We start from the raw sequence: 23,678 nt of genomic DNA, 5'->3' as shown, positions 1-23,678 counted from the left end.
GACTAGGGGACATAGCCTAAAAATTAGAGCCAGGATTTGCAGGAGTGAAGTTAGGAAACGCTTCTACACACAAAGGGCGGTGGAAGTTTCAAACGCTCTTCTACAAATGGCAGGGGGAGTCCAGAACAAGGGGGCATAACCTTAAAATTAGAGCTAGGCCATTGAAACTGGGGGTCAATTGTTGATTTTAAATCTGAGATTGATAGATTTTTGTTAACCAAAGGTATTAAGGGAGATGGAGCTAAGGTGGGTATATGGAGTTAGGTCATGGATCAACCATGACTCATTGCATGGTGGAACAGGCTCGATGGGCGAAATGGCCTACTCCTGTTCCTATCTTCCAATGTTTTTTTTATTCATTCATGGGATGTGGGCGTCGCTGGCAAGGCCAGCATTTATTGCCCATCCCTAATTGCCCTTGAGAAAGTGGTGGTGAGCCGCCTTCTTGAACCGCTGTGGTGAAGGTTCTCCCACAGTGCTGTTAGGGAGTTCCAGGATTTTGACCCAGCAACGATGAAGGAACGGCAATATATTTCCAAGTCGGGATGGTGTGTGACTTGGAGGGGAACGTGCAGGTGGTGTTGTTCCCATGTGCCTGCTGCTCTTGTCCTTCTAGGTGGTAGAGGTCGCGGGTTTGGGAGATGCTGTCGAAGAAGCCTTGGCGAGTTGCTGCAGTACATCCTATGGATGGACACACTGCAGCCACAGTGTACCGGTGGTGAAGGGAGTGAATATTTAGGGTGGTGGATGGGGTGCCAATCAAGCGAGTTGCTTTATCCTGGATGGTGTCGAGCTTCTTGAGTGTTGTTGGAGCTGCACTCATCCAGGCAAGTGGAGAGTATTCCATCACACTCCTGACTTGTGCCTTGTAGATGGTGGAAAGGCTTTGGGGAGTCAGGAGGTGAGTCACTCACAGCAGAACACCCAGCCTCTGACCTGCTCTTGTAGCCATAGTATTTATGTGGCTGGTCCAGTTAAGTTTCTGGTCAATGGCGACCCCCAGGATGTTGATGGTGGGGGATTCGGTGATGGTAATGCCGTTGAATGTCAAGGGGAGGTGGTTAGACTCTCTCTTGTTGGAGATGGTCATTGCCTGGCGCGAATGTTACTTGCCACTATCAGCCCAAGCCTGGATGTTGTCCAGGTCTTGCTGCATGCAGGCACAGACTGCTTCATTATCTGAGGGATTGCGAATGGAACTGAACACTGTGCAATCATCAGTGAACATCCCCATTTCTGACCTTATGATGGAGGGAAGATCATTGATGAAGCAGCTGAAGATGGTTGGGCCTCGGACACTGCCCTGAGGAACTCCTGCAGCAATGTCCTGCGGCTGAGATGATTGGCCTCCAACAACCACTACCATTTTCCTTTGTGCTAGGTATGACTCCAGCCACTGGAGAGTTTTCCCCCGATTCCCATTGACTTCAATTTTGCTGGGGCTCCTTGGTGCCACACTCGGTCAAATGCTGCCTTGATGTCAAGGGCAGTCGCTCTCACCTCACCTCTGGAATTCAGCTCTTTTGTCCACGTTTGGACCAAGGCTGTAATGCGATCTGGAGCTGAGAGGTCCTGGCGGAACCCAAACTGAGCATCAGTGAGCAGGTTATTGGTGAGTAAGTGCTGCTTGATAGCACTGTCGACGACACCTTCCATCACTTTGCTGATGATTGTGAGTAGGCTGATGGGGCGGTAATTGGCCGGATTGGATTTGTCCAGCTTTTTGTGGACAGGACATACCTGGGCAATTTTCCACATTGTCGGGTGGATGCCAATGTTGTAGCTGTACTGGAACAGTTTGGCTAGTGGCGTGGCTAGTTCTGGAGCACAAGACTTCAGCACTACAGCCGGGATGCTGTCTAGGCCCATAGCCTTTGCTGTATCCAGTGCACTCAGCCGTTTCTTGATATCACGTGGAGTGAATCGAACTGGCTGAAGACTGGCTTCTGTGATGGTGGGGATCTCGGGAGGAGGCCGAGATGGATCATCCACTCGGCACTTCTGGCTGAAGATGGTTGCAAACACTTCAGCCTTGTCTTTTGCACTCACGTGCTGGACTCAGCTATCATTGAGGATGGGGATATTTACAGACCCTCCTCCTCCCGTTAGTTGTTTAATTGTCTACCACCATTCACGACTGGATGTGGCAGAACTGCAGAGCTTTGATCTGATCCGTTGGTTATGGAATCGCTTAGCTCTGTCTATAGCATGTTGCTTCCGCTGCTTAGCATGCATGTATATTCCTATAATAAAGTTTCAATACTCTACAGGGTACTCTACAGGCTGGCTAGCTGACAGGCAACAGCAAAGGCACTGGCAGAGTGGCAGTGATGGGACAGGAATGCTGTTACCCTGAGAGAGGACAGCAGGTTCGTGTTCCATGGAGACACAGCCACTTGCTGCCTTACTGTTCCACGCCACCGTCTCCTGCAAGAAAGCGGGATGTGTGTTGGTGGGATGTTTGGGTGATGTGCCTGTCATGGTTGAATAGCTGCCAGTGTATGTGACCTGTGAGTTGTGGGTGTGCGGCATGCAACAGTGATAATGTGTGAGGATGAGAGGAAGCATCTGATTGGAAGAGTTGAGTACTGATTGAAAGAGTTTGTTGTTAGGTGGGTGATGAACGGTGTAGTGCGTGGAGGAGTGGATGCGGCTATTGGTGCAGTTGGTAGGCGATGCCACTTGACAGTTGACCTCACTCACCTTGACCACTCGTGTCAAAGCACTGAACTTCTTCCTGCACTGCATCCATGTTTGTGGTGCTATGCGCCTGGCATTGACATTGTCCCCTACTGCTTCTCACTACCTCTTGTGCATATGTCTGAAGGGCCTCTTGCTCCACCCCGCCCCCTGCGGATATAGGATGCTCCTCCTTGTGTCTACCTCTTGCACCAAGGCCTCTAGTGCATCTGCAGAGAAACTTGGTGCACGCTCTCTCGCAGGCCTAGTACCAACTCAGATCATCAGATTGGTGAGGTCTGGTGTGCAGATTGGAGGATGTGGGATTTAGTAGTGCGCAACCTTTATTCAATGTTTCAACATAACTCAACAGTTTGTAAACATAGGGACAGAACCTGTATCTGTGTTTCACGTGTGCGATGTCGGATCTCCGTTTAGACTCCGTGCGGACCCGTATCTTACATTTTGCAAATAAGAGGTGCAGGCTGCCTTTAAGAGGTGCGAGGCACTCACACGGTATCGGGGGCCTCCCCCTGTTATTGAGCAGCCACTCAGCAGCGCAGCTACGCCTGGTTGCTCGCAGATACCAGGTAAATGACGAGACAGCATGAATCTCACATGCTGCCTGCATCTCAACGACCGTGCGAGGGTTAATTGCGCACCGTGACGCCGCCCCCGGATTGGGGGTTATCAAATTTAACCCTCAACAGTTTCAAGATAAGGGGTCGGCCATTTAGGACACAGATGAGGAAAAATTTCTTCACTCAGAGGGTTGTGATCTTTGGAATTCTCTACCCCAGTTGTTGAGTATATTCAAGACTGGGATCGATAGATTTTTGGACGCTAAGGGAATCAAAGGATATGGGGGAATAGGGTGGGAAAGTGGAGTTGAGGTAGACGATCAGCCATTATCTTACTGAATGGCGAAGCAGGCCCGAGGAGCCATATGGCCTACTCCTGCTCCTATTTCTTATCTTCTTATATATTTGTTTATCTATTTAATTCTCCCTCCCTCCCAATACATTTGATCTTCCACTATCCACCGTTTATTTCCATTAATGGCTTTTACTATAAAAGTAGGCTACTCGCATGGCTACTTTTGCAATAAAACATTATGAGTGGAACCAACTGCATTAGAACTACGCAATAAAATACTATGCCCATGAGGCACTGTGGGTCATCAGCAGCAGCAGAATTGTATTCCAGCATAATCTGTAACCTCATGGCTCGGCATATCCCTCACTCTACCGTTACCAACAAACCAGGGGATCAACCCTGGTTCAATGAGGAGTGTAGAAGAGCATGCCAGGATCAGCACCAGACATACCTAAAAATGAGCCGCCAACCTGGTGAAGCTACAACACAGGACGACATGCATGCTAAACAGCGGAAGCAACATGCTATAGACAGAGCTAAGCGATTCTACAACCAACGGATCAGATCAAAGCTCTGCAGTTCTGCCACATCCAGTCATGAATGGTGGTGGACAATTAAACAACTAACGGGAGGAGGAGGAGGCTCTGTAAACATCCCCATCCTCAATGATGGCTGAGTCCAGCACGTGAGTGCAAAAGACAAGGCTGAAGCGTTTGCAACCATCTTCAGCCAGAAGTGCCGAGTGGATGATCCATCTCGGCCTCCTCTCGATATCCCCACCATCACAGAAGCCAGTCTTCAGCCAATTCGATTCACTCTAGGTGATATCAAGAAACGACTGAGTGCACTGGATACAGCAAAGGCTATGAGTCCTGACAAAATTCCGGCTGTTGTGCTGAAGACTTGTGCTCCAGAACTAGCCATGCCTCTAGCCAAACTACAAGCTACAAGACTGGCATCTACCCGACAATGTGGAAAATTGCTCAGGTATGTCTGTCCACAAAAAGCAGGACAAATCCAATCCAGCCAATTACCGCCCCATCAGTCTACTCTCAATCATCAGCGATGTGATGGAAGGTGTCATCGACAGTGCTACCAAGCGGCACTTACTCAACAATAACTGGCTCACCGATGCTCAGTTTGGGATCTGCCAGGACCACTTGGTTCCAGACCTCATTACAGCCTTGGTCCAAACATGGACAAAAGAGCTGAATTCCAGAGGTGAGGTGAGAACCACTGCCCTTGACATCAAGGCAGCATTTGACCGAGTGTGGCATCGAGGAGCCCTAGTAAAATTGAAGTCAATGGCAATCAGGGGGAAAACTCTCCAGTGGCTGGACTCATACCTAGCACAAAGGAAGATGGTAGTGGTTGTTGGAGGCCAATCATCTCAGCCCCAGGACATTGCTGCAGGAGTTCTTCAGAGCAGTGTCCTAGGCCCAACCATCTTCAGCTGCTTCATCAATGACCTTCCCTCCATCATAAGGTCAGAATCGGGGATGTTCGCTGATGATTGCAGAGTGTTCAGTTCCATTCGCAACACCTCAGATAATGAAGCAGTCCGTGCCCGCATGCAGCAAGACCTGGACAACATCCTGGGCTTGGGCTGATCAGTGGCAAGTAACATTCACTCCAGACAAGTGCCAGGCAATGACCATCTCCAACAATTGTAAACAATTTTACAACACAAGTTATAGTCCAACAAATTTATTTTAAATTCCACAAGCTTTCGGAGGCTTCCTCCTTCCTCAGGTGGTGTGGAAATGAAATTTTCGAATGCTTTGCATTTGAAGATCACAGAACAATGCCTGGTGATTACTGCCCGTTGCCAAGGCAATCACAGTGAGCAGACAGAGAGGTGTCACCTAAAAGGCCACCGAATATACAAACCCCCAACAAAAAAGAGAGAGAAGGAAGATAGTCAATGACCCGTTATATTAAAAACAGATAACATTTGTTCGCTGGTGGGGTTACGTGTAGTGTGACATGAACCCAAGATCCCGGTTGAGCCCGTCCTCATGGGTGCGGAACTTGGCTATCAATTTCTGCTCGACGATTTTGCGTTGTCGTGTGTCTCGAAGGCCGCCTTGGAGGATGCTTACCCGAAGGTCGGTGGCTGAATGTCCATGACTGCTGAAGTGTTCCCCGACAGGGAGAGAACCCTTCTGTTTGGCGATTGTTGCGCGGTGTCCGTTCATCCGTTGTCGCAGCGTCTGCATGGTCTCGCCAATGTACCATGCTCTGGGGCATCCTTTCCTGCAACGTATGAGGTAGACAACGTTGGCCGAGTCACAGGAGTATGAACCGTGCACCTGGTGGGTGGTGTCCTCTCGTGTGATAGTGGTATCTGTGTCGATGATCTGGCATGTCTTGGAGAGGTTACCGTGGCAGGGTTGTGTGGTGTCGTGGACGCTGTTCTCCTGAAAGCTGGGTAATTTGCTGCGAACGATGGTTTGTTTGAGGTTGGGTGGCTGTTTAAAGGCGAGTTGTGGAGGTGTGGGGATGGCCATAGCGAGGTGTTCGTCATCATTGATGACATGTTGAAGGCTGCGGAGAACATGGCGTAGTTTCTCCGCTCCGGGGAAGTACTGGACGACGAAGGGTACTCTGTTGGTTGCGTCCCGTGTTAGTCTTCTGAGGAGGTCTACGCGATCTTTCGCTGTGGCCCGTCGGAACTGTCGATCGATGAGTCGAGCATCATATCCCATTCTTACGAGGGCGACTTTCAGCGTCTGTAGGTGTCCATCGCGTTCCTCCTCGTCTGAGCAGACCCTGTGTATTCGCAGGGCCTGTCCATAGGGGATGGCCTCTTTGACGTGGTTAGGGTGGAAGCTGGAAAATTGGAGCATCGTGAGGTTGTCCGTGGGCTTGCGGTAGAGTGAGGTGCTGAGGTGCCCGTCTTTGATGGAGATTCGTGTGTCCAAGAAAGAAACTGATTCTGAGGAGTAGTCCATGGTGAGCTTGATGGTGGGATGGAACTTGTTGATGTTATCGTGTAGTCTCTTCAGTGATTCCTCACCGTGGGTCCATAGAAAGAAAATGTCATCGATGTATCTGGTGTATAGTGTTGGTTGGAGGTCCTGTGCAGTGAAGAAGTCGTGCTCGCACTTGTGCATGAAAATGTTGGCGTATTGGGGTGCGAATTTGGTCCCCATGGCTGTTCCGTGTGTTTGGGTAAAGAACTGGTTATCGAAGGTGAAGACATTGTGATCCAGGATGAAGCGGATGAGTTATAGGATGGTGTCTGGAGATTGGCTGTTGTTGGTGTTGAGTATTGATGCTGTCGCAGCGATGCCGTCATCGTGGGGGATACTGGTGTAGAGTGCCGAGACGTCCATCGTGGTCATCATCATCCATCGTGGACTCCTCCAGAGGGTCGCTGCCCTCAGCTTGACATGTATGCTCAAGCTGTCAGGAAATGCGTCAATGCCAGATTCATCAGCCGCACTCGGAAGACAGTCCAGAATGTCACCCGAGCACAACGCAACGCCATCAAAGCTCTCGAGACCAACCGCAACATCGTCATCAAACCAGCGGACAAAGGAGGAGCCATCGTCATACAGAACAGAACGGACTATTGCAAAGAAGCATACCGACAACTGGACAACCAGGAACACTACAGACGGTTACCCACAGACCCGACCAAAGAACACACCCATCAGCTCAACAAACTGATCAAGACCTTCGATCCAGACCTTCAAAACATCCTACGCACTCTCATCCCACGTACTCCCCGCGTGGGAGACTTCTACTGCCTCCCAAAGATACACAAAGCCAACACACCCGGACGTCCTATCGTATCAGGCAACGGAACCCTGTGTGAGAACCTCTCTGGATACATCGAGGGCATCCTGAAACCCATCGTGTAGGGAACCCCCAGCTTCTGTCGCGACACTACAGACTTTCTACAAAAACTCAGTACCCACGGACCTGTTGAACCAGGAACACTTCTCACCACGATGGACGTCTCGGCACTCTACACCAGTATCCCCCACGATGACAGCATCGCTGCGACAGCATCAATATTCAACACCAACAACAGCCAATCTCCAGAGACCATCCTACAACTCATCCGCTTCACCCTGGATCACAATGTCTTCACCTTCAATAACCAGTTCTTTACCCAAACACACGGAACAGCCATGGGGACCAAATTCGCACCCCAATACGCCAACATTTTCATGCACAAGTGCGAGCACGACTTCTTCACTGCACAGGACCTCCAACCAACACTATACACCAGATACATCGACGACATTTTCTTTCTATGGACCCACGGTGAGGAATCACTGAAGAGACTACACGATAACATCAACAAGTTCCATCCCACCATCAAGCTCACCATGGACTACTCCTCAGAATCAGTTTCTTTCTTGGACACACGAATCTCCATCAAAGACGGGCACCTCAGCACCTCACTCTACCGCAAGCCCACGGACAACCTCACGATGCTCCACTTTTCCAGCTTCCACCCTAACCACGTCAAAGAGGCCATCCCCTATGGACAGGCCCTGCGAAAACACAGGGTCTGCTCAGACGAGGAGGAACGCGATGGACACCTACAGACGCTGAAAGACGCCCTAGTAAGAACGGGATATGATGCTCGACTCATCGATCGACAGTTCCGACGGGCCACAGCGAAAAATCGCGTAGACCTCCTCAGAAGACTAACACGGGACGCAACCAACAGAGTACCCTTCGTCGTCCAGTACTTCCCCGGAGCGGAGAAACTACGCCATGTTCTCCGCAGCCTTCAACATGTCATCAATGATGACGAACACCTCGCTATGGCCATCCCCACACCTCCACTACTGGCCTTTAAACAGCCACCCAACCTCAAACAAACCATCGTTCGCAGCAAATTACCCAGCTTTCAGGAGAACAGCGTCCACGACACCACACAACCCTGCCACGGTAACCCCTGCAAGACATGCCAGATCATCGACACAGATACCACCATCACACGAGAGGACACCACCCACCAGGTGCACGGTTCATACTCCTGTGACTCGGCCAACGTTGTCTACCTCATACGATGCAGGAAAGGATGCCCCAGAGCATGGTAGATTGGCGAGACCATGCAGACGCTGCGACAACGGATGAACGGACACCGCGCAACAATCGCCAAACAGGAGGGTTCTCTCCCTGTCGGGGAACACTTCAGCAGTCATGGACATTCAGCCACCGACCTTCGGGTAAGCATACTCCAAGGCGGCCTTCGAGACACACGACAACGCAAAATCGTCGAGCAGAAATTGATAGCCAAGTTCCGCACCCATGAGGACGGGCTCAACCGGGATCTTGGGTTCATGTCACACTACACGTAACCCCACCAGCGAACAAATGTTATCTGTTTTTAATATAACGGGTCATTGACTATCTTCCTTCTCTCTTTTTTTGTTGGGGGTTTGTATATTCGGTGGCCTTTTCGGTGACACCTCTCTGTCTGCTCACTGTGATTGCCTTGGCAACGGGCAGTAATCACCAGGCATTGTTCTGTGATCTTCAAATGCGAAGGATTCGAAAATTTCATTTCCACACCACCTGAGGAAGGAGGAAGCCTCCGAAAGCTTGTGGAATTTAAAATAAATTTGTTGGACTATAACTTGGTGTTGTAAAATTGTTTACAATTGTCAACCCCAGTCCATCACCGGCATCTCCACATCATCTCCAACAAGAGAGAGTTTAACCATCTCCCCTTGACATTCAATGGCATTACCATTGCCGAATGCCTCAGCATCAACATCCTGGGGGTCACCATTGACCAGAAATTTAACTGAACCAGCCACATAAATACTGTGGCTACAAGAGCAGGTCAGATGCTGGGTATTCTGCGGCGAGTGACTCATCTCCTGACTCCCCAAAGCCTTTCTACCATCTACAATGCATAAATCAGGACTGTGATGGAATACTCTCCACCTGCCTGGATGCATGCAGTTCCAAAAACGCTCAAGTAGCTCAAAACCATCCAGGACAAAGCAGCCCGTTTGATTGGCATCCCATCCACCACCCTAAACATTCACTCCGTTCACCACCGGTGCACCGTGGCTGTACTTTGTAACATCCATTGGATGCACTGCAGCAACTCGCCAAGGCTTCTTCGATAGCACCTCCCAAACCCGCGACCTCTCCCACCTAGAAGGATAAGGGCATCAGGCACATGGGAACAACATCAGCTGCACATTCCCCACCAAGTCTCACACCATCCTGATTTGGAAATATATTGCCGTTCCTTCATTGTCGCTGGGTCAAAATCCTGGAACTCCCTTCCTAACAGCACTGTGGGAGAAGCTTCAGCACACGGACTGCAGCGGTTCAAGAAGGCGGCTCACCACCACCTTCTCGAGGGCAATAAGGGATCGGCAATAAATGCTGGCCTTGCCAGAGACGCCCCATCCCATGAACGAATAAAAAAAAAGGTTGCAATGCTCGGCTTCCTTAGATAGCTCAATGGATAAAGCTCATTGTTTGATGTGGTATGGTAAGCCGTATGAATCAGGTAGGTTACAGGTTTGATCCCTAGGTTAACTGATCTTTGCTCGAGCAACAAGTGGAACAATACAAGTGCCTTCAGTGTTCTCAAACTAGGAAGGGGAGGGCGGGAGGGGGAAATCAGCCAGGGTTCCTGCTCCTGATCACTTTATAATAACTCCTGCTTCAAACGTAAGAACATAAGAACAGGAGTAGGCCATTCAGCCCCTCGTGCCTAAGAAAATTGAGAAAATTTTCAAACTGGGTTTGATAGATTTTTGTTAGGCAATGGTATAAGGGATATGGAACAAGGCAGGCAAATGGAGTTGCGATACAGATCATCCATGATCTAATTGACCCCCAGCCTCACCAGCTTTTTGGGAGAGAGAGTTCCAGATTTCCTCTACCCTTTGTGTGAAGAAGTGCTTCCTGACATCACCCCTGAACTGCCTGGCTCTAATTTTAAGGTTATGCCCCTTGTTCTGGGCTCTCCCACCAGAGGAAAAAGTTTCTCTCTATCTACCCTATCTCTTTTAATCATCTTAAACACCTCAATTAGATCACCACTTAATCTTCCATATACAAGGGAATACAAGCCTAGTCTATGCAACTGTGCACATGCAGACGTTGGATGAAAAATTCAAACCTTTCCCCTATTGGTGGAATGGTCTGCCTGACAAACAAGAACCATAGAAAGGTTACAGCACGGAAGGAGGCCATTCGGCCTGTCGAGTCCGTGCCAGCTCTCTGCAAGAGCAATCCAGCCAATCCCACTCCCCTGCCCTATCCCCGTGGCTCTGAAAATGTTTTCCCTTCAAGTACTTATCCAATTCCCTTTTGAAAGCCATGATTGAATCTGCCTCCACCATCCTCAGGCAGCGCATTCCAGATCTTAACCACTCGCAGTGTAAAAAAGTTTTTTCTCATGTCGCCTTTGGTTCTTTTGCCAATCACCTTAAATCTATGTCCTCCGATTCTTGACCCTTCCGCCAATGGAACAGTTTTTCTCTTACTACTCTGTCTAGACCCTTCGTGATTTTGGATATCTCTATCAAATCTCCTCTCAACCTACTCTGCTCTAAGGAGAACAACCCCTGTTTCTCCAGTCTATCCACGTAGCTGAAGTCCTTCATCCCTGGAATCGTTCTAGTAAATCTCTTCTGCACCCTCTCTTATGCCTTCACATCCTTCCTAAAGTACGGTGCCCTGAACTGGACACAATACTCCAGTTGTGGCCGAACCAGTGTTTTATAAAGGTTCATCATAACTTCCTTGCTTTTGTCCTCTTACGGGGCTGATTTTCGGATGGCCGAATGGGTGCGTTGGGGGCGGGGCTCCGAAAATGGCGGAATCCCGGAGCGGGTTCGTAGCCCGGCTCCAACCCGCTCACTTCCGGGTTCCCCAATGAGGCGTTCGGGTGTGCACGCAGCTCCCGCATGCGGGACTCCTGCCGGCAATGAAAGCCGGCGGGATGATCATTTAGATAGTTATTTAGCTTGTTAAGGTACTTGACAGACTTAATTGAGTGGAGATTTTGGCAGGGGTGCAATTTTGAAGGATCCTCAGCATGTTTCCCGTCCTGTGGGAAACACTCCCTGTCGGAGCAGATGTGTTTCAGCCACCAGCTAGTGGGAGATGCAAAGGATTATTTGACAGTTGGGGGGAATACCTCATTTATTGCAGCTGGGCACTCTATCACTTCAGACAAAGTTTTGGCTGCAACACCTTTGTCTTTCCACTCAAAATTATTACTTCATACACTAAACTCTGCTGTGCAACACATTTACCTACTTTGCGGACCCCCTCAAACTCACACCGTCAGGATGGGGGGTGCCATAGCTGCATTCATCACTTCATCCGAGGATGAGCAACATCGCCAGCTTCGCCAGGCACACAGTCCACCTCTGCCACGTGGAGCTCCACAACACAGTGCTGCACCATAGGCCTCTGCACAAAATAGTCGTGCAACTACACATACACCCACTGAAGGGTGGCCCAATGGGTGGCATCAAGTGTGAGTGTTCATGGTGAACCTCATGAAAGGGACTTATTACAGTCAAGAATGGCCAAGATATGGCAGTAGTGGTGACAATAATAATATTTAATGTGTTATTAACAAAAATCAAATATACATAAAATACATGACAAACTGTCAAACACCCTTGTGCATCCCCTTTGTGCTCACAAAACCTTTGTCTTACGCTCCCGACTACTCCTACGTGGTGCTTCCCCTATGGCTGCAGCAGAGGTAGTGGCAGGTTGCTTGGTCATGCCCTGACCAATTAGATGGTTTGGGCCTATGCCCTCTGGGTTTCGGTGCCAATGAGGTCCCCTCCAAAGACTGCTCCACCTGCACCTGTGCAGGGCAGATTCGACCACCTGGAGAGGAGGCAGCATTGCGGGTACTGGTTGAGAGTGGGGCAACGGGTGAGACGTGGGAGCGCTTTGAGTAGCGTCCCCACTTCCATGTCCCCTTTTGCCATCATCCCTCTCTTGGGCCATGCCCACATTACTCCTACCATCCTGCTGGACGACAGTTTGGAGGACATGTGTGAAGCCTTGTAAGGCCAGTGCTAGTGTATCTGCCTGCCTATTTAAGGGAGCAGAAAGTTGCTCACTGGAGTCTGAAGGGCCGTTGTCAGGACCTCAATCGACTCATTGGTGAGCTGTGCTTGAAGCTCGATGGAGGATAGCCTTCCTTCCATCGCAGACATTCCCGCGACACTATCTCAGGGATGCCCTCACGTCCCTGTGACAGTATGTCAGAGAATCCCTCCTGTACCTCTGCCACCATTCCACTCATGCAGGAGTTGGACTCCTCCATCCTCTGTGTGATTGTGCAGAGTGCGCTTGGGACCTGTTCCAGCACCTCGCAAATGTGCTGCTGCCCACGATCATTCTCCTTTTAAAGGATGGCCCCCAGGGTTCAGCATCTGTGTCCAGCTGAGCACAGCCTGGAGAAGAGTGCTCCCACCGACGCGGACTCTCCACAGCTGCCCCTGCCACCAGTGCCTGCTCGTGCTCACATTGTGTGTGGTGACTCACCACGTGCGACCCCAACTCAGTGGAGACGGGGATCGAGGTGTGTGTATCTGTGCTGGTAGGTGGCTTGCTCAGATGTGACGGTACCCCCTCAGAGGCCGGCAGGTCCTCTGAGGAATTGCCCTCCGCCATCACAGCGGTCACTGAAGGCCCTGTAAGAGAACAGAAGGCAATATTAACCATGATGACAGATGTTGAGGTGCTGAAGATGGCAAGGCATGTTAACATCATTTGCTATTGCGCGTCCGTGAGGACGACCTGATGTTGTGGCCCCCCTCCGGTCTTCGCCCTCTCCCGTGCATTCTCGGCTCTCTTCTCCTATAAGGGGAGAAAGTAGAGAGGCGTGAGTGAGGGATGGTGACGTGGCCAACCACTGAATGCATTGGTTTGGGTGAGGCTGACCGTGAAAGAGATGCATCAGAGGATGAGTATGAGGCAGAGCCATGACATTGTATGAGGATTGAGTTGAGTGGTGGTGATGGGATGAATTCTGAGGAGGTGAGTAAGTGCAAGTAAGTTGAGGATGAGCTTTGAGTGGGTGAGAGGAGTGATGTGATAGAACAGTGTTGGCATGTACAGAATGAGTTGGGGGTGGGGGCGGTGATGTGGAAGACGGAGTGTAGGAGAATGAGTAACTGTACTCACTTTGGCTGACATAGTTAGGTCATTGAAGCGCTTCCTGCACTGGATCCATATGCAGGAGATGTTGCTGCTGCTGGTGACCTCCTCTGCCACCTCGAGCCAGGCCTTCTTGGTGGCAGAGACAGGCCACTTCCTCCCGTCCTCCGGGTAGAAAATATCCCTCCTCCTCCTCCTCGCCCCATCCAGTAAGACCTGGAGTGAGGCATCAGTAAACCTGGGAGCATTATTTCCCCTGGGCTGCTCCATTCTATAATTTTGGTTCTTTGCTGCAGGAACAGCCATTGGATGACTGCCCCCTTAAATAGGGCTCCTCCAGCTGACAGCCTGTGATGCGGGTGCGCAGTCCGCCCGCTGCGCAGGTTTCCGATGGGAAACCCAGAAGCCACGGTAAGTGGCTTCAATTTACTCGCAATCGCATGGGGAACGGACGGATTTCACTGGGCGGGTTATCCATGCGCCCAGTCGCTCCCCCCCCCACCCCCTGCTGACTTCCCGCCTCCCTGGTAATATCGGGGCCTATGTCTCTATTTATAAAGCCCAGTATCCCGTATGCTTTCTTAACTGCTTTCTCAACCTGCCTTGCCACCTTCAACGATTTGTGTACAATATACCCCCAGGTCTCTCCGTTCTTGTACCCCCTTTAGAATTGTACCATTTAGTTTATATTGCCTCTCCTCATTCTTTCTACCAAAATGTATCACTTCACACTTTTCTGCTGTCACGTGTCCGCCCATTCCACCAGCCTGTCTATGTCCTCTTGTAGTCTATTGCTATCCTCCTCACTGGTCACTACACTTCCAAGCTTTGTGTCATCTGCAAATTTTGAAATTGTGCCCTGTACACCCAAGTCAAAGTTATTAACATATATCAAGAAAAGCGGTGATCCTAGTACTGACCCCTGGGAAACACTGCTATATACCTACCTCCAGTCCGAAAAACAACTCTTTGTTTCCTATTACTTAGCCAATTTCGTATCCATGACCATTTGGGCCACACACTGGAAAGGGACACAAGCAACTGTACCCCATACGTGAGTCGCCACCTTTCTAAGTGGAAGGCAGGGGAAGCAGACGTAGTGAGGTACATTTTAAAATTTTGTTTCAAAAACAAAAATGGAAACACAAAACTGCATTACAATATTTCATTCTATAACCAAAATGGCGGCTCTGAAATGGAGTCCTTGTTGTAATAGATGCTTTGCAGTTCCAGGCAATGAATTTTCTCACAAACTCCCTAACATCATTAATGCCACTTTAAATCTGGGAGCCAGAAGATTGCTAAAGGAATACAACATTACAAAATGGGGAAAGAAATAGAAGAGCAACGTTTGAAAATTTAGATTAAAAAACAATTAGCAGTATCTTTCCCTCTTTGACCATTTTCTGTCCCCATGCAGCGCAATCAGTTTTCTATAGCATTTACAAAGTGCCACAAGTACCCTATTGTGAGAGAAAAACAATACTACATTGAAGTTGTTATGCACTCGCTAATGTGGCTTGAGAATACATTTTTAAAAAGATATATGTTTTTGTTAGTTTTGTTGAATTTATCTTTTACAAAGCAAAAACATAGAATTACACAGAATTACATAGAATATATAGCACAGAAGCAGGCCATTCGGTCTAACTGGTCCATACCAGTGTTTACATTCCACACGAGCTTCCTCTCTCCCCTATTCATCTAACCCTAACAGTATATCCTTCTATTCTTTTCTCCTTCATGTACTTATCTAGCTTTCCCTTAAATGCATCTATTCTATTCGCCTCAACTACACCATGTGGTAGCAAGTTCCACATTCTCATCACTCTCTGAGTAAAGAAGTTTCTCCTGAATTCTTTACTGGATTTATTAGTGATTATCTCATATTTATGGCCCCTAGTTTTGGAGTCCCCCACAAGTAGAAACATCTTCTCTATGTCTACCCTGTCAAAATCCTCATAATTTTAAAGATCTCTATTAGGTCATTTGAAGCAAATTGGTAGTTATGATATTGGATTTCAATTTGCAGTTGAATTGCTACAGCAAATACCTTATTCAGTAACCGTACCCGCGTAAATTGAACTCATCGTCTGATAAGCCAAGTATCAGTTTATAGGAATAAGCAGGACTTGAAATAGGCAAAGATTTGTAAACTCTGGAATGGATAAGGACAGTAGAAATATGACTGATTCACTAGATTAGTGGACACACTCAAAAACTGCTACATGCCGCTCTTCCCTGTGCTTATACACACGGAAGGGTTTCCTGTGCAGCCTTTTCGACAACAAATTAGGCTGTTGGGCACCAGAGCCTAGGAATTACAGCATGTGATATTAATGGTCAAATGCATAGTCCATTACATTAACTGTTATTTTAATGGAGGCACTAAACCCATTATTGTAAATGGATTGGTATCTCTGTTAAAATAGTAAAGTAACATCACCGAAATGTGTCAGGCGTTTGTGAGCCAGTGTCAGAAACACTAATACGTAGGCTCATATTTTTATGCATTTAGTTTTTGGTGAAGTGTATTTCTAGGCATATTAACTCCATAAAAGGAAAAGTCACTATTTTATTTTAATGATTTTCTCAATGGTAATGATAATGTTATGTCACAAATAATGCAATACACAGAATAGCAATGAGAAACCAAAAAGGTAGTGAAAATTACGAGAAGTGTGGCAGCGAAACCTGACAATTATGAGGAAGAATGTACTGGAGAAGGCTAAGAGAAATAGTGACGATTTTAAAGAGTAGATTAATAGTGATGGCTATGAGAAAAAAACAATGTATACCTACCCACTAATCCAGATTGACATTGGTTTAACCAGACCCTTGGAGCGTGCTTCTTCATCCATCTGGTTTTGCTTAGTCTTCAAGTTCTCCTTTGCAATCGTGATCATGATTTGAGTCATCATATCAGAAGTAAAACCATAATAACCCTAAAGTTGAAACAAGCAGGCAAGCACAGCAATTTCCTTACGCACGTTCCACTGCAGGAATAATTCACTTGCCTAACCTTCACTCCTGTTTTTCAGGTCACTACAGTTTCCTCGTCCTACTGACATTCCTGAATTTGTTATAATGCGTACAGCATACTGAATTTCTGATGGTTTAATGTCCTTTGGTAGCGCACTGCTTAATGCAATCGCATAAAATTCCTCAGTGCACTAAATTAATATTGCCATTACCAGTTTAAAATAAATTGTGTCAGCCGTGGCTCAGTGGTAGCACTCTCGCCTTCAGGTTGTGGATTCAAGTCCCACTCCAGAGACTTGAGCACAAAATCTAGGCTGACACTCTCAGTGCAGTACTGAGGGAGGTGCTGCACTGTCGGAGATGCTGTCTTTTGGATGAGATGTTAAACCGAGGCCCCGTCTGCCCTCTCAGGTGGGGGCCAGCTATGGTCACCACTCATTAGATTTAAATTTACCCACTAAGTTACCGCGTTCTTTTTGGCAGCAAATTCCTTGAAATTCAAGTTCAAAAAACAGCAGCGTTCTTTCCTGGGCTGTGCGAGTGGGGAAAGGATCTCTAAGGCCTCTCAACCAATCAGCTTGAAGAAAGCTGTGCTGTGAGAACCAGGAAATGCCGTTCATTCACAAACAGCATAGTCTAAAAACATGGATGTGCCTGATAAGGTATTATAAAATGACAGAGAAAGTGAAATAAAGAGAAGATAAGATTTAAAAACTGAGATAAAAGACATAGAAGGAAAAAGGTTTTTTAAAAATTTAAATTTTTTAATTAAATTTTTTTAAAAAATATCCAAAAACTATTAAAATCAGGAGTAATGAGACTCCACATATTTAAAAGTTAACTTTTAATGTCAGAAAGGTTGTTTGGCAGTCATTAAGACTTACCACGCCGTTAAAACTTAGCTTAGACTTAAAAAACTGAGCATACCTGTTTTGTGGCGAGATCAGTTTGTTTCCAGCTGGACAGGAGAATAAGTTGGCACTGGTCCGTTAATTCCATTGATTGCAACTGGCGATATCCCTTTAAGGCGAAGCTGTAATATAGCCGGCGAACCTGGAAGAGCAAGTTCCGGATTTCCGCGTTTAACTGAGCATGTGCGGTCACCAGAACTTGCTCTTCGATTTCGCCACTAATAACGGTGAACGTCGGGACCTTGCTGTGTGCAAATTGACTTCCGCGATTCCTACATTACAACAGTGACTACACTTCAAAAATACTTCATTAGTAGTAAAGTGCTTTGGGACGTTATGAAAGGCACTACATAAATGCAAGTCTTTCTTTAAATGTATTACCGACAGCATTAAAACAGCATACCAAGGAATTTTATGATAAGCTAATTTAACACACATAGGAAAATTTCCCCCAAGTCTGTGTTCTATCTGATGTCATATCCTAATGACAGAACATGTATCACAATGTTAATGTAACTCTGACGTTGCATGTCTATTTCTCTTAATCACATGTTGCTTTATGATTTTAAGAAGAGTATTCCATCTAGTTACAGAACATTCTGAATTGGCTATCCTCTATGGATTCATGACATGGCCACTCGATGGAGTACCTGGTACCCGGGGATGAGGGGGCGGACATATGAGGAGAGGTTGAGTAGATTGGGACTCTACTCATTGGAGTTCAGAAGAATGAGAGGCGATCTTATTGAAACATATAAGATTGTGAAGGGGCTTGATCGGGTGGATGCGGTAAGGATGTTCCCAAGGATGGGTGAAACTAGAACGAGGGGGCATAATCTTAGAATAAGGGGCTGCTCTTTCAAAACTGAGATGAGGAGAAACTTCTTCACTCAGAGGGTAGTAGGTCTGTGGAATTTGCTGCCCCAGGAAGCTGTGGAAGCTACATCATTAAATAAATTTAAAACAGAAATAGACAGTTTCCTAGAAGTAAAGGGAATTAGGGGTTACGGGGAGCGGGCAGGAAATTGGACATGATTTTAGATTTGAGGTTAGGACCAGATCAGCCATGATCTTATTGAATGGCGGAGCAGGCTCGAGGGGCCGATTGGCCTACTCCTGCTCCTATTTCTTATGTTCTTATGTAACAGCCAAGCTTGGGGCTAAAAAAAAGTAATGGAGTGAAATTGTTCCTACTTTTGGAGTTGAAAATTGTTACGTGATATTAGTAACAAATGTATTAATGCATTCATCTTAAATTCCTTTGCTATCTTAACGGAAGAAAGAACTTGCATTTATATAGCACCTTTCATGACCCCAAGACATCCCAAAGCACTTCACGGTCAATTAAGTAGTTTTAAAGTGTAGTCACTGTAGTAATGTAGGGAAACTTAGCAGCCAATTTGTGCACAGCAAGGCCCCACAAACAGCAACTAAATAAATGACCAGATCATCTGTTTATTTATATTGGCTGAAGGATAAATATTGGCCAGGACACTGGGAGAACTCCTCTGCTGTTCTTTGGATCAGTTATGTCCACCTGGGAGGGCATATAAGGCCTCGGTTTAAGGTTTCATTCAAAAGTCAGCACCTCCAACAATGCAGTACTGCACTGAAGTGTTAGCCAAAATTACATGCTCAAGTCTCTTGTGTGGGACTCGAACCCATGACTTTTTGAGTCGGAGGCGAGAGTACTACCAACTGAGTCATGGCTGAGACAAAGAGACCGTGCATTGACACATTCAGGACTAAGATGGCAATGCAATTTCAACTCATTTATGAGACAATAAGGAACTGCATGGGCAGTGATCTTATTTGTGCGATAAGAAAAGGTAAATGGATAGCTAAAAGAAAAAGGAGATAGCTGGCAATGCTCACGAGCAAATGATCATGGCTGGATGGAGGCAATTTAGGAGTCACTACCGTCCTGTTTGCACTTATAAAAGGTGGCAGTAGGACCAAGATAGCATGTGCGATGGAATACTGACTTACTGCCAAGTTGCTGCCCTTTCCAATTTTCAGGTGGACCTTGATCCAGGTGATCAGAGCTCCCACAGGCAGGTGCCTCATGAATACATGCTAATTGGAGTCAGATGACTCAGTTAGGACCCAAAGCCATTTTTTGTCTCTGCCTGCCTAATTGCTGCCAGTTCCTGCTCCCATCCACCAAACAAGTCTGACATTCATGGCATTACCAATGCTGACCCATAGACAACACAGGAACCACTGACCTTGCAAAGTCAGCGAGACAATAAATTTGCATCTTAATAACAACCTAGATTTTCCGCAAATCATCCCAAGGTGCTACACAGGAGGAGCAGTGGACATCGAGCAGAAAGTGGAGGAGAAGTAACCAAAAGCACAGTCAAGGAGTAAGTTTCAGGAGGCTCTTTAGGGTGCAGGGAAAGGTAGCAAAGCAAAGGGGATTAGACAGAGAATTACAGAGCGCACAGGTGGCTGAAAACTCTGCCATTGATATGCAAATCCATAATGGAAACTAGGAGCACTCTCTCCCCAACCAAACAATGTGTTAACTCCCCACATCTTTTAGGTAATTTTTTCCCTACACAAAGGGACTTGTTCTACAGAGTTACAAAAGGGCTACAACTGTTAGGATTAGACATCATCCTGCCCTTTTCAAAAATCCCCATAGATCTTAGAATCTCTACATTCAGAAATAGCCTCAGATGGAAAGAATTCATTAATTTTCCAACACACTTCCAACTTGCAAATGCCTCTTGGGACACCAGAGCATTTTGTTTATAAATCCTACCTGTGTGTACTCCATGAAGTCGTTGAATCCACCCAACAGTAATCCCTTACCTCCACGGTCCACAAGCTCTCGCCATATAATTGGGGAGTGTTGATGCGTCCAGGCGTTTGTTTTGCATAACTTTTCAAGCCACGGCTGCAGGAAACACAAACATGCACAAACAGAATGTATTCCCTTTCGTGGTTCCCAAAGTCAAACACAGTCATTTGTAACTGAGGGAATGCACAATATTAAACAATAACGCTTGTTACAGTAATAATCAAAGTGAGAGAATGTGTAAATACCGTGGAGCGGAAAATATTTCTCCTTTATTACACCCAAACCTAGATTTTTCAATTGTGCATGAGCCCAACTGAAATTTGGGTGGTGCCCATTTTGCACGCGCTGGTCCCCACAAACATAATCTGGGCCGCTGCCGCCCCAGAACAAACCCCCCACCCCCCGCATCACGACCTGCATTCCACATTTATCTTGCTGCCAGTCAAAGGGGCCCAATATTGGCCAGTTCATAATCCGGCAAGCTGAATCAGGTCACCCATTTGGCACCCCACAGCTTGCCAGCTCGATGCAAATGTGGCCGTCGCCTCTTCATCGCGGGTATGGGCGCCCAAAAGTCACCATCAATCCCATTGTTGTAGAAAATTGTCCTGAATACATTCTAGAAATTCATTGCCTTTACTACTTGAGCTGTACTGCTTCTCGGGGTCTACGTGAAAATGAAAATCTTCCATGATAACCACATTGCTTTTGCTGACCTCCGCCCCCCCACTACTAGCAGGAGGTCTGTAGACAATTCTTATCAGAGTTTTCCATCCCTTACTGTTCCTTAATTCTACCCATAGTGTTTCCACTGCCTGATCTCCTTTACTGAAATCCCTTCTTTCTACTGCTGTCTTTTATCAATATACCTTCCCCAATTCCCCTGTCCTTTCTAAACAGTCAATAACCTGGAATATTTAACTATCAGTCATTCCCATCTTGTAGCCAGGTCTCCGTAATGGCTGTCACATCGTACCTTTTAATCTCATTTTATGCATCAAACTCACCTGTTTTATTTCTTATGCTACATGCATTTGTGTATCCCGTATGTCTCTATAAGATCACCTCTTGGACGTCTCCTTTCAAAGATGAAGAGCCCACATTTTGGCATGTCTTTCCTCGTAATGGAGACCTCTAAGACTGAGGAACAGCCTCATGGTTCTTCTCTGCACAGCCTCCAGTGTATGAATGGCTCCATATGTCTCAGTGACCAGAAATGGACATAGTACCCATCTCATCGAATTCCATAGAAGAAACAGGCCATTTGGCCCAAAAGGTCCACGCCAGTGTTTATGCTCCACGCAAACCTCTTCCTACCCCTCTTCATCTCACCCTTCTATTCCTTTCTCCCTCGTGCATTCATCTAGCTTCCCCTTAAATGCATCAATAAGCTTCCGATGGCCCGTACGGAGATCGAAACCCGTGACCTTGACGTTATTAGCACCATGCTCTAACCAATTGAGCTAACCGGCCATCGTGTGGTCTAACCAAAACACTATGCAGTTTGATCAGGACTTCCCATGATTTGTATTCTACTCTTTTTGCTATGCAGTTCAAAAATGTCCCAAAGTGCTTCAAAGAGGCATAAGGGGAAGAAAATGGATGCCGAGCCAAAGAAGAAGAACAAGCTCAGCTCCAGGGCAGCAGCTAAGTGCTCACACAGAGCTTTGTCTTCTGCATGCTGTTTGAGTAGAACACGAAGTGGCTAACATGGAGGCCTGGTATCTTGAGAAACAACAGCCTCATGTCAACCATCTCCAACTGTGCCACTAGTACTTGGGCCAGTTTCTTTGGTTAATTAAGCAGTAGGGTAGATCTAATGGCTCCCGCCAGATCATGAAAGCCCCAAGGGCTTGTCTCCTGTAGGCTGTCCCAAAATGTCTGAAGTCCAGAAAGCCTGTCCCCTTTGGACCTCCAGGGCAGCAGTCCATGCTTCTGATGAATGGGGTGGCACTGACCCCAGGGACGTGCAGTAGAGAGTGGGCTGGGATGGATGAACGAGACCTCGGTAATATGCTACACATCCTGCGAGAGTCACCTAAATGCCTGCATGCAGTTGTGATGTTCTTCAAACATTTTTCTTTTCATGGCTGTATCCATGAGATCCATGTCCACTGCGTCGTCAGCCAAGGGAAGGCTTCTATGCAGCCTCCCCTGAGGAAGAGTGGAATCCTGCACCCACTTTAGAATTGTACCCTTTAGTTTATATTGCTTCTCCTCGTTCTTCCTACCAAAATGTATCACTTCGCACTTCTCTGCATTAAATTTCATCTGTCACGTGTTCGCCCCTTTCACCAGCCTGTCTGTATCCTCTTGAAGTCTATTACTATCCTCCTGTCTGTTCACTACACTTCCAAGTTTTGTGTCATCTGCAAATTTTGAAATTTTGCCCTGTACACCCAAGTCCAAGTCATTAATATATATCAAGAAAAGCAGTGGTCCTAGTATCGACCCCTGGGGAACTCCACTGTATACCTTTCTCCAGTCCGAAAAACAACCGTTCACCACTACTCTTTGTTTCCAGTCTCCTAGCCGCTGTCCCAGCTCCCTTGTGCTCAGTAAGTTACCCGATGCACTACCCTCATCCCTGTTATCTATATCCTCCTGATTGAAAGACTCTGAGCTGGCGCTTGGCACAGATAAGGCATTCGTTTAGACTTCCATCTTCGTCCTAATCAGCAACATTTAAAAAAAAATATTCATTCTCAGGATGCGGGTGTCACTAGCATGGCCAGCATTTATTGCCCATCCCTAATTGCCACCTTGAGAAGATGGTGGTGAGCCTTCTTCTTGAACCACTGCAGTCCGTGTGGTTAAGGTGCTCCCACAGTGCTGTTACTGTTAGGGAGGGAGTTCCAGGATTTTGACCAAGTGAGAATAAAGGAATGGTCTAAGTTAGGATGGTATGTGACTTGGAGGGGAACTTGGAGGTGATGGTGTTTTCCATGCACCTGCTGCCCTTGTCCTTATAGGTGGTGGAGGTCGTGGGTTTGGGAGGTGCTGCCGAAGAAACCTTGACGAGTTGTTGCAGTTCATCCTGTAGATAGTACACATTGCAAACACAGTGCGCCAGTGGGAGCAACAGTTATGATTCTATTGAGTCATAGTGCACTGTGAATGAAGACTTGTCATTACATTTAAGAAGTGCGTATGTTCAGCGAGGGGGCTGGGGTGGGGGGGGTTTCCCGGCACTAAAATGGAAAATGGGAAGGTGGCTGTTCTTGGCTTCCCTAGTCAAGTCACTAAACATATGGAGGTATTATGGTGCAAATGTATGAATCTGCCAGTTT

General features: G+C 47.2%; 1 protein-coding gene and 1 non-coding gene across 4 annotated transcripts in view; both read right to left on the bottom strand.

Moving 5' to 3' along the window:
• The window catches only part of mdh1b (malate dehydrogenase 1B, NAD (soluble)), a 75,054-nt gene that overhangs the window by 46,013 nt on the left and 5,363 nt on the right, over positions 1-23,678 (bottom strand). For 2 of the 3 annotated variants that reach the window (XM_067988075.1, XM_067988076.1), the window contains exons 3-4: positions 20,350-20,484; positions 16,489-16,631 (exon numbers count right to left, since the gene is read on the bottom strand). In XM_067988075.1, the coding sequence (XP_067844176.1) occupies positions 16,489-16,631; positions 20,350-20,484 (278 nt within the window). The remainder of the gene's footprint in view (positions 1-16,488; positions 16,632-20,349; positions 20,485-23,678) is intronic. The other variant, XM_067988078.1, reaches the window with a different exon arrangement.
• trnai-aau (transfer RNA isoleucine (anticodon AAU)) lies at positions 21,787-21,861 on the bottom strand. The gene has a single exon. It is a non-coding gene; the product is annotated as a tRNA-Ile (tRNA).

The sequence above is a fragment of the Heptranchias perlo genome, chromosome 7 (assembly GCF_035084215.1).
Source record: "Heptranchias perlo isolate sHepPer1 chromosome 7, sHepPer1.hap1, whole genome shotgun sequence".
In the NCBI taxonomy this organism is placed as follows: domain Eukaryota; kingdom Metazoa; phylum Chordata; class Chondrichthyes; order Hexanchiformes; family Hexanchidae; genus Heptranchias; species Heptranchias perlo.
Note: the sequence above shows the minus strand (reverse complement) of the source record. Positions and strands in the feature narration are given on the sequence as shown.